General features: G+C 44.4%; 1 protein-coding gene across 4 annotated transcripts in view; it reads right to left on the bottom strand.

The window, feature by feature from the left end:
* PLCB1 (phospholipase C beta 1) overlaps positions 1-11426 on the bottom strand; it is a 401184-nt gene extending 389758 nt beyond the window's left edge. For all 4 annotated transcript variants that reach the window (XM_040611965.1, XM_040611966.1, XM_040611967.1 and 1 more), the window contains exon 1: positions 11008-11426. In XM_040611965.1, the coding sequence (XP_040467899.1) occupies positions 11008-11106 (99 nt within the window). In that variant the 5' untranslated portion in view covers positions 11107-11426. The remainder of the gene's footprint in view (positions 1-11007) is intronic.
* Between the last annotated feature and the right edge of the window lie 707 nt (positions 11427-12133).

Here is a 12133-nt window from a genome sequence, read left to right as displayed (position 1 = left end):
ACTCTCAGCAACGGGCATTCATGAAACAGGGAGGCTGAATTATTCCCAGTTTACAGCTAGAAAAAGCAAGACCCAGAGAAGCTAAGTGACAGGCCCAGTACTGGTCAGAAGCCTGCAGGGAAACAAGTAGAAGAATAAAATTAAGTCAAGCATGAAGCATATTTTTATCCACCACAGAAATACAAATAGAAGAGCAAGTTCTGAACTAAGAAGAAATACAAGATCAAACCCTTAAATGAGTGTAAAAGTTCCCTTTGTAATTGGAAGATCTGGACTGAGGATTAACTGTGCCACAGGTACACCAATACCCAAACAGGTATCACGTAAGCTTTCAGAGGCTGGGAACAAGTGCAGCTGAACCAATGCCCAGCAGTGCTATGGGAACATCCTAGCTGGGATCTGAGCTCGTTCACAAAATGCCACCAATGTTTTTTTCCCTTTATTACAAGAAAAGTGTTGTATGCACTTCCCCTAAGGGAACAGACATACAAAATTTGTATCATCTATTTTTTCCCGTGTTTCTCCATAACTTCTTGCATCTTGTACACCTGAGAGTCGGGTATTGTTTGAGTGCAACAGGCAAATTTATGTTTTAAAATATGCTAGGCCCCGAAGAGATGCTGACTGGCTGTCTATATCCACAAGCTCCTACAAAAGTATTCTTAAACCTCTGCCATTCAAAAAGAGAAAGAAAAAAAAAAATCTGCTCTGGAGATAACACTCTCCTTTTTTAGCTTATTTCATTATGTCCCATGCAGCCTGTATGTAAACATGTAAAATGGGGAAAGAAAAAGACTTAAGTGTCATGCCTTTGGATGAGATACACACCTTTTATGGCGGGCCGGGGCGGAGAGGTGTGGAGAAGGAAGCAATGGGTAACAGGCAAGTGTGAAGCAATTATGTCTGGGATTGATCAATTTTGCTGGTTAATCATTTCAAATCAGTTGTTTCAACCCAAAAGCTGTTTGGATTTGCCTTTGCTGATGATGAACAGCTATGAAAGTAATAATTTTTCAGATGCAGGTTGTAAAACATTGACTATAATCAGACTCAAAAAGAGCAAAGGATGAGTGGAGTCTTCAATACCTATTAGGTGACATAAAGGAAACCTCATCATGACAGGGATGATGAGTCTTAATTTAAGATCCTCTGTGCTCCAGGAAGTTGGTTGTAGGGGATTTTTTTAATCAAAAAAGAGGCTGTTGTACATTATGCCTCTTTTCTAAGTTAACTACCCTACTCTGACATTAAGCATAGCACAATCAATGTGCTTATTAACACGACAACCCCATCCTGTATAAAAATGTAGGATCTGAGAAAAATGTCACAGGTCTTAGGAACTCTTCCACACAGCATCAGCAATAAAAGTCACATGCACAATGTATTATATATTCTGCAAGCCACTAAAAGCCATACTCCTTAGCTCTGAAGGAATGGAAATAAACTTCTCTAGTCCGCTCCGCAAGTCCTTCTCCCCACCCCAGATTAATGCGGAGCCCTTTGTTACATGGAACAGGTCTGTTGCTTTTCTCCTGCTCTCCAGTCAGGGCTTGAAAGGCAGGCAACAATCAAAAAGATACACGAAAAACCCTTTATACAATATACATACAAGAAGAGTAGTTCAAGGCTCTGAAATAGAAACTTGTTTCAAATTACAATTGCCTGGTACATTTATTTACAAAAACTATTGTACTCTATGGGAATATCTGTGGTTTATTACCTAGAAGACACACCTGCAGTCATTCATGAGAGCATCTTGAAGCCCACTAATTTAATTTCCACACCCAAAAGAGCTGACCTATCTCATAACTCTCCTGAAAAGATTTATCAACTACACGAAACCCCGAAGAAAAGGGTAACAGACAGGACACAACAGATAAAAAGCAGGGGGCAGGGAGGGGGAGACATGGAACCCCAAACAAAACTTGAAGGGCAAGGAAATAGGAAACTGACACTTAAATCCCCTCAGATCCAAAACATGAGAATAAAACAGAGGGGAGGAAAAAATGTCAGCGTTGTACATCTCTAAAGCTGACAGGTTTGGAAATTAACACATAAATATCTAGTAGGGGCCTAGCTCTTATGATCCTCTGGATGTCAACAAAGCAAGCAGCTCTTCAGGTAAGAGCCCCAGATTCTTGGAACACTTCGAAGGATATAAAAAAAAAAAAAAAAAAAAAAGGAGGAGGAGGAGGTGACCAAGGGAAAAATCAGCTGTAACCAGAAAATGGAGAGGAAGAAGAAAAAGGAAGTGTCCCAGTCAATGATGCAAATGATCGTGGGTTATCAGGCTTTTTAAATGCCACCCATGGGTGTTCGTGCCAAGCTGTGGCTTGGTTTCCAACAGATTGCTATTGCAAATTCCTTGAATAAAAGAAACTTAGAGTGGCCCTAACCTGGCAGTCTCAGCATGCTGCATATCATACCAGTCTAAACTTCAGTGAATATTTTTTCTAAAGGGCTTTTAATTTCACCTTTAAAAGCCCCCCACCTTTTTAATTTGTTGACTTTTTTTGGGACAATTCTCTACTTTCCTCCAATCCCACAGCCTCAAATGAGTAATGTGGTTGTTCTATACTTATTCCATTAAGTTGCCTCCTAATTGGCTGTACAATCTCAGATTCTGCATTAGCAATATACTTTATTTTATACTTCTAAACAAAGAGGCTTCAATTTTAGGCCCACAAAGTGCCACAGAGAACTTTGGGGTCCTTACCAACCAGGCACAGCAAAACACCGGCATAAAAGATCAATGGACAAATCCATATTTAAGTGCCCACCAGGTAACCATTTCAAGGTTTGATTTTAAGTGTGGGTCCCATAGACTGCATCTAACATTAGCAAACAAAAGTGCCACCTCCATATTAATACTACTGACTAACAAAGACTATTATACAAAGCCAAACAGTAAAGAGGGTGGAAACTTTGGTTTAGTTACTTTCCAACCATATGCCCCTACTTCCAAATCCTCAGAGCACCCCCACAACCAGGCTACACATCCAGCCACAAAAGACAGCCTTCTGCCCTACCCCTCAACCATCACTGGGAAGGCCTGAAGAGACGTGAGGTGAGAAAGAACCGCTACACATCAGGGTGCACCGCTCTGCCACCTACGTCCCAGGCTTTGGCCCTTGCTCCCAGAACTTTCTGTACTTTATTCAGTATGTATTAAAACAAGGGCGTAACACTATTGACACTCTGTTTTGTGCCAAGCACAGTTCAATGTTAAAATCATCAGAGAATAACACAGGCTGGGACTAGCGTGCCTGCAATGCAAATATCGGGTCAATCCTGCCATAGATGAAAAATTCCTACAGGGGAATGAAAATCTACATGTGCTTTGTCAACTAGCAAGACCAAGAGTCAGATGAGTATGCATTTTAATAAATCATATACAGATAATGATGTTTCTTAGAAGCAGCTGCAGTCAAAATTCACATCAACAGATTTTAAAAAGGAAAGCAGACCAGCCTTTATCTTCAGCTCTTACAACAGATGGGGCTCACAGCACCGCCTTATTAAGCCAAACCGTTGTTTCCTAGTTTTGCCTCAGGTTTTTAGAGACATTGAACATCCCCAAATATAACCTGACAACTTTTACACACATCATTATTTCATTTGCTTGAACCTTCTCCTGAAAAATTTCTGCCAAAATGCTTCCAAACACAAAGCTAAGAAATACAGATTGTTTCTGGCAGAGGCAAAATATTCTGCAACTTTTCTTTCACTTTGGCAAAAGGGCTTGAATGCTGGGCGAGCAAGGATGTAAGGCTGCAGAGAAGGTGTGGGGAGAGTCCCTGCAAAGGATTTTCTTGCCACCCCACAAGCCAAGGGGATTATAGGCATGGGGGAGTCAAGAAGGAGCAAAGGAGAAGGAACAGAAAAAACACAGTTTACACATGGGCAGCAGATATATTAGCTGTTATAATACCGTAATACACTGGGCATACTCAGACTGAAACTAAGCAGGATTAACCAAACAATTAGCACTATGAATTACTTCAGGCTGACAGCTGAACCATGAGTGAGAGGGAGACAGTACCCATCCCCCAGGTTTGCAATGAACCCCTGAAATAATCCAGAAAAGTAAAGATATCCTCTTTTACTGAAGGCAGAAGAACCCAATCTGCTGTGTAAAGAAATAAAGGAACAGATTGCAAAAAGGAACTATTGGAGAAGGTGCAATAAGTGCTGGAGTTTGGAACCAGGACAAAAAAAAAAAAAAAAAAAAAAAAAAAGGGAATTGAGTTTGCAGGACCCATAAAATGAAACTCCTCTTATTCAATAGGAACATCCAGGAAAATATTCTTCACTACGAGACTGGTCAAACCATGGAGGAACTTCGGTGATGGCATGACAGGACAGAAGGCATCATTCTGCTAATTAAAGACTAACTTCCTGCAAGTTTAAGAGAGCCACCCTGAGCAGAACTCGTTTCTCAGAAGCAGACTACCCTGCCTTGTCTATCAGGATCTCCACACTCTTGGGCTAATTATAGCCTTACCACACGTAGTCTTGATTTGTCTGCAAGAGTCCTTGGTTTGTTGCAGATGCTGCTAAGTATGCGATCACGAAAAAAAGGAATGAAGGGAGAACTCTATAGCAGAAGTAGCCAAATGCCAACCAGGAAAACTTTTATCTCCACTGCAGAGTTCTTACATGATGCCAAACAAATCTTTTAAACCAGTCTGCTCATGGGCATAAATGCTGTATTCTGATTTTGAGGGGATACTGGAACTGTATTTCATAGAATCATAGAATGGTTCGGGTTAGAAGGGACCTTAAAGATCATCTAGATTCCACTCCACTGCCACGGGCCAGGTTGCTCCAAGCTCCGTCCAGCCTGGCCTTGAACACTTCCAGTGATGGGGCAGCCACAGCTTCTCTGTACAGCCTGTGCCAGTGCCTCACCATCCTCACAGTGACAAATTTCTTCCTAATATCTAATGTAAATCTACCCTCTTCAGTTTAAAGCCATACCCCCCTGGCCTGTCACTACATGCCCTCATCACAAGTCCTTCTCCAGTTTTCCTGTAGGCCCCCTTTAGGTACTGGAAAGCCACATTCCATTTTCTAATTTTCAGATACACTGAGCCCAAATTCATCCGAAATCACTGGGGAGGCATTCTGAACATCTGACTGTATGGTGCTATGCAATCTGAAAATTAGGTCCAACGTCTCTAATCGCAGATTAAAAATTAGTAGGTTTTTATGTTGGGCTCTTCATTTGGACCTACATACCTAGAATTGAGAACACATTTTGTCACCTAATGGGTCTTTTGAAAATAAATTGAAAAATGCTTATGAAGCATTTACTTTACAGTAGTTAAAAGACTCCATAGTGATGAGTTAGTTCTCTATTTCAATACAGCCTTTGTTAAAAAAAAAAAAAAGAAAGGTCTTGAGCATTCAAATATTAAAGTGAAAAAGCCTACAGTGCACAACTTGAATTCACTGGTAGCTTCCCTTTCACAAAGAATTCCTTATTTCCTTAAGAGCTGTTTTCTGGTTTTCAGTTTCCCTAGTATCTACCAATACTCCAAAGGGCTCAGATGCTACAATAACACAGATGTTATATGTGACTTAAACATGTAAAGTCTTCACCCCATCTTCCAAGGTAGGCATCTAACCATTCTGCAGGGGATCCAAATCTTTTTTCGTCCCAAACTAAGTTAGCAAGAGCTTTCCAATGGAGATAACCAGGTTCAGGCTTTCCCCTTTACTAAAGGTTAACTGCTGAGAAATTTTAAACTCAATCTGACTACTCTCCTTTATTGCAAAAGACCGAAACCACAACTTCTACTCATTTAGATAAAATATTTTTTATGTAGCGCAGAGCTGATACTTGTGCACTACAGAAAGATTAGCAAAAAAAGAAAAACATAACAAAAACTCTAGAATGCTGGACTAACTTCTCTCCAGACTGAAAACATTCCAAAAAAATAAACTCTTTTCAGTTTATCATTTTAGTTTTATACACACAGAACAATGGTTGTTCATTTTTCATGGCTTCAGCAACCTACTGTAGTTAAGACTTGTGCAGAGTTTAAAAACAAAACAAAAAAGAAAAAAGGCAGGGAAAAAAAACAAGTAACTTCAGCATCAGCATCTTAAAATCACTTCTGAAAATGTCCAGGTTTTTTCTTTGTTTGATCTCAACTTATCCATAATAATGATACTCTGATGTTATATTTACTGCTAAAGCTAAAGGAGATTTATCTCATACTCCTGAAAGTCTTCTTTAAAAGCTTCTAAACAAAGAAGTCTGAAAACTTTACATAGACTCACCATCTGAGCTCAAATATGTATTATAAAGATGAAGAGATGCTCTAAGAGAAAGGCATTAAAACAGAATTTAAAAGACTTCACTTTTGCTGCTCACTGGAACACCTGGTGAAGTGCTGTATCCACTAAACAACGCTACCTCTCAGAAGGTTTGTTTCAGTAGCTAAATATTAGGAAAAAAATATATGACTATAAAATTGGAATGATATCCCTTAGTTTATTTAGGTAGAGTTACATTTACTTACTGATACAGTTAACCTGCAAGTAAAAGTAAACAATGTATGCCAGAGAGAGACCAGTCAAATTCTTTATGCAAAGTATGTATTATCACTAGGGAAGAGAAGAAAGCCTTTAAGCAAGAACTGAAAACAAATCTATTTTTTAATATACCCCATCATACTAACTTGCTTCAGTGTGCCAATTACTGCTCTTAGAAAACATCAGTTCAGCTGTGCTCTAGCTGTTGAGCTATTTGTTAACTCAGTTACATCTTATCTTGTTCCCACTACAGGCCAGAGAAAAATAAAGGAAAAACAAAGACAGCCAAGGCAGGTTTCAGCCCCTTCAGACGTCAGATCAGTCCTGAGAGAAGTTGCCCTTTAGACTCAGGTTTCATTAACCTTCTCAGCTAGCAACACATTCTGCTACATTAAGTTTTACCCCCTACAAAAAAGCCTCGCCCGTGGGCTTAACTGCACTCTTTTTATTTATGTATTATTAAACTGTTTTAAAACTCTCATTGGGAAGAGCTATTATAACCTGGGTTTCACTACAGCAAAGCGGATCAAGTCAGTTCTTCTTTAAGCCTTCCCTCTCTCTCACAGCTATTGCTTCTCTCTAAGAATAATGAAAGTGCATCTGTTCAAATACCAGAGCAGTACTTATGACACCCAGTCTCCTTCCAGTAGTAAGGGAGAAGTGATTATAAAGGCTCAACTGAAGGCAGCACGAAGAAACATTGAAGAAGCAAGCGCTCAGCCAACTAGCATCTTAAAGCAGACACACATACATCCACAGAACAAATATCTAAGCAATGAGTCACTTTTATCTTTCACCTATTCAAATGTCAGCTATTTCTATTCAGTGCCTTGTGAATCCAATCTACACATCAAGAACAAGAGCCAATTCTAAAATTTGTTTTCCAACCTGTAATACTGTTACAGAATAAAACAAAAACTTCATGAGGAAAAGAAGAATTTGTGAATAGACTGTATTAGGCATTGCATAGCGTAAACAATATTATATCCAAACCCAATGCACGAAAGTATGTCTTGTCTTGCAAAGCCAGAACTTTTTAATTGATCCTAACTCTATCCCAATTTAGAAACTGAAGACAATCCACAGAGGAAATGGAATTTCAAGCCTCTTGAGTTGCTTGCCTTCCGCCTGCCTGCATGAGATCTTGAGCGGTTGATGTAACCTCTTCCTCTCCTCTCAAAGCTCAGGCAAGGTGTTTCTCTATCTGAATGGATCATCATCACAGGGCTGGCAGGCACAGGATGAGGCTTATTACTGCTGTCCCTCAGAGAGGAGGTCCATATAACATCAGTGCTACACCTGCTTATTAGCAGCCTCAGAATTAATAATTAGGCACAGAGCAACTAGAATCTCAGGATGAGAAGTTCATGAGTGGATCGGTTTTTAAGTCTGTATCACTACAGCTTTTGCCAGACTGCTCTGCACAGCAAGCTGCAGCATCCTTCTAAAAGCTGGCAAATACATTCTTTAACAACTGTTACTCTATACACCATGAAATTCCTTACACGCCTCTCATGCTCTGGTTTAAATCCTTCCAGCATTCCCATTAAAAAAAAAAAAAAAAAAAAAAAACCACACACACACACACAAAACCAGCACACACACAAAAAAAACCCCACACATTACTTTTCAGTGGTTTATAACTCAGCTGGAAAAATTTTGCTTTGGGCTGAAACTTAGTACAAGTCATAGGCATTCCCCAAAAACACCCTTTTGCTTTATGAAATGTAAAGCAAAGTCAATAGAGCCATCTTTGAACTGTAGAACAAAACAGCAGGGAAGTGTACTACAAGGGCATGCTTTGGACAGGAACGAATGCTGCCCTAGTGCACAGGCAATGAGGAAGAACTGATCCTGTTCTCACTCAGAAACAGTAAATGGAAAATGGTGCGTAATAAACATCAGTATGTGAGCCTCACTTGCCGAACAGCCCTGTTAGCACAGCAGAGCCAAAGTACTCATTATGGTCAATTTTATTTTACTGTTACATTTTGTAGTTTACTATTTCTCATTACAGCCTATTGTTTCACTAGAGAGTTTGTGCGTGCCTATTTACATGACAGACCACAGAGGTTCAGATTAATAACAATCATTTTTAAAAACCTTTCAAGCAGATTAATTTGATAGAAAACAAAGACTCTGAAGTGGTTACTGGCTACTCAGTGGCAAATACTTTTCAAAGTCTCCAAACACGCGTTCGACTAAAGACCTTCTTACAGCCAAAGTGCCAAATCCTTAATGCCTTAAGATCTTTGATTTTGCGGGGCTTCCACTTCTGAGCAGAAACACTGTGGGCAAGACAACAGGGCTGGAGGGTGGGAAATACATTCATATACACACAATACATGGTCAACAATGAGTTAATGCTAGTACTCTTCACCACAGCGTGTAGCTAAACATGTATCAACTTTCACAAGGTTGCTAATGAAAGCGCTCACTGAACACAACAGGACTCCTTCTCATCTCAGTCACACATTCCAGGTAATACCTGTATATCACTGTAACACCTTTAACCCGAAATGCACATCTTTTGCCAGAATTTAGCTATATTTTATTAACTGAAGCCTTCAGGTTTAAAGTTGAAAATCTTTTTCCCAATTAGTCTGTATCGGACAGGTTATCCACCGAACATCCACTGTGCATGGAGAACACCTCTTCTCCTTCAAATTCTACGTCTGCAATAAACTACTCGTGAAATAGCAAAAGACTAAAAATTCTATACTGCTGCCCGATTGCTTGGACTTTTAGTCTGGAGGCTTAAATCATTGTTAGCTTGACCTCTGCAAATACCTGTGGAAATTTCTTGGTAACTTACCAAAAACAAAACAATAACTGTAATGACAAGGCTGAGGTTATGCTGCCTTTTCCTATACTAAGGAAAATACCAACTGAAGGAAAACATTTCTCAGGCAAGTCATTCAAGCTTAGTTCCTGAACATGAATAACCAGTGTCAAGCCAATGTTTACTACTGCGGACAAGGTCAGGTTGCTGAGCTTATTTAAAATGTATTGGCTTCTTACGGTAAACAAAATTTCACTCTACAAGTTGTTCATTTTTTTGGTGTTCTTCCTCTCCTTGAGAGTGTTTATCACAGGTTTATAGAGCTCAGGCTCACACATTTGCCTGCTGGACAGGCTGAAAGCAACGGCAAAACAGCGATACGTAATAAGACAAGAACAGTTGTTAGACACAAACTTCTCTTTCTCCCTCTCTCTGTTGTCCTTCCAGTTGTTGCTGTGGATGTCTTTAGCACAGCTGAATTTGCAGCAAAAATACGAGAGCTGTGTTAAGGCTCTCAAAATGAGTTATCCTCACATTCTCACAAATTCTTCTGACATTCAGGCTGCCTGCCTTCTTTCCCAACCACAGCTCACGTCCCATTATGCCCCTCCATCTCCAGACACTACTCACAGACAGACTTTTTGAGGCAACCGCTCCTCTACATGCAAGTGAAACGCAATCACCCAACGTTGTATTGTGGGAGTTGGGCTAGCAGAGGACTCATTCTTTCTGCTTCCTTCTCAGGCTTACTTATGCGCTCTGTGAGAAAGGAAGGCTAAACAGAGAAAAGCTACCTTTCTTTGAAACAGTCCCAGGCATCACCTGCAAGTGAAGAAAGAAATCCCAGCTGCTTACAGCTGTGCTACCAAAGGTGAAGTGAAAGCCACACTCCTCTCCTATGTAAGGCAATACAAGTGTAAAGGGTTGTGAAGCAGCAAGTGGTAAGGTAAGGGGAAAGCGGATATCATTTTGAGGCAAGTCTCATGCCCTAATGAGCCAAGAAAGACGAGCGCCTTTTGCGGAGGAAGGAAAATGAGCCGGGGGACCCAAACAGCACTCCCTGGGAGAACAGGTCCAGGGCTCGACAAGTCCCCCCGAAAGACTGACAACGGGAAGGGCAGGAGCCAGAAGGAAGGAGAAAGAATCGGAGGAGGGAACAGGAGATGGCAGAAGACAGACAGGGAACAGGTTGAAACAACTAGTTACGATGACAGAGGCGGAAAGGCGCACAATAAAACAAGGGAGGCAGGAGAGGAAGAGGCTCGCGGAAGGAGCCAGCCCAACACAGTCCGCACCGGCCAAGCGAAGTGAGCCGGGAGAACCTTCGGAGAAAGTTTGCCCGGCAGACGGCCGGCGGCTTAACAACGCCTCTTGCCTCGGGCTCCGCAGGGCGAGCGCCCAGCCCCGGCGGGGACGCCCCCAACCGCGCCGCCCCGCACCTGCCCCCCACACCGGGCGAGAGCGCACGGCGCCCCGCGGGCCGGCCCACCGCGGCTTCCCGCTGGCGGGCAGAGCGGGGCCGGGCCGGCGGCGGCCCCGGGCGGCCGCAACATGTGTGCCGGAGCCCGCCCGCCCGATCGATGCGCCCTGCGCGTTGCATAACCCCGCCGTGCCCCCGCCGCCCTGCCCCGTGTGGGGCACGGCCGGGGGAAGCGGGGGAGGCGCGGGGGGAGCTTACTCACATCGTCCCACTTTACGAATTTGATGCCTTTCTTCAGCGTGTCAGAGACGCAGACGGGCTTAAGCTGGAGAGCGTGCACCCCTGGCTGTGCCCCGGCCATCTGCACCGCATTGACGCGCTCCCCTCCGGAGCGGAGAAGCCGCGGGAGGCGGCCGCCTCGGGAGGGACGCCGGAAACGGTCCCCGGAGAGAGGCCGGCAGCCGCGCTCGGCTCGGCGCGCCGGGAGCGGGCAGCGCAGCGGCTGCCCAGGCGGCGAGGGCGAGAGGCTTCACTGCCGCCCGCGGAGGGACCTGGCGCGGCAGCGGCCGGGGCGAGCCATGCAGCGGCACATCCTCTATATACAGCCGGCTCGCCACGCACGCACACGCCGCCCGCTCCCTCGCACACACACGCACGCACGCAGGGGCACGGAGCGCGCGGCGCTGCCCGCTCCGCTCCCCTCCCTCCCGCCCCTCCTCCCTCGCCGCCAGGCTCGGCCCCCGAGGTTCCCCCGCGCCGAGGTCAGCGCGCCGCGCCGGCGGCACTACAGCGCCACCTGCCGGCCGCGGCTGGCGCGGCAACCGCCGCGGGGCCGGGCGCGCCGGGCCTCGGGCTCCTCTCGGCCGGGGGCGGGGGGCACTCCGGCCGGGGACCTTCCCCGGGGCTTTCGCTTTCCCCCGGCTGGTCCTGGGCCACCAGGGCCCAGCAGCTGCCTTCCTCGAAGCGCGGTCCGGGTCAGCCCTCTCGGCCCGCCCGGAGCGCGGAGGACAACGGGGACCCGCTTGGACGTACACGGCGGGCGAGGCAGGACGCCCTGGCCTCTGCTAATGCACCGTGTCACGCCTGAGAAGGGGGCACAGGTCTGTGTCTGTGTCGCTTGTCCGGCTGAGAGAAGTAGCCCACCCGTGGTACCTCTGGCCAGCGTCAGGCTTCAGAAGGGGTGAGCACACGGGATGCCGAGTGCAATTTCAAGAAGTGGTTATGGCACAGGCAGAGTGGAAGGGCACCACTTAGCCTGCAAAGTGATGAACAGGATGCCAAAAGAGGAAAGGTTCCTAAAGAGAGTGGCGCATACACTTTCCACCAAAGCTTCATGCTTTCAGTACACAGAAATTGCTTTACAAAAGCTTTTTGCTCTCACAAGACAG

This window comes from Falco naumanni, chromosome 12 (genome assembly GCF_017639655.2).
Source record: "Falco naumanni isolate bFalNau1 chromosome 12, bFalNau1.pat, whole genome shotgun sequence".
Lineage (NCBI taxonomy): Eukaryota > Metazoa > Chordata > Aves > Falconiformes > Falconidae > Falco > Falco naumanni.
This window is presented reverse-complemented; position numbering and strand designations above follow the sequence as displayed.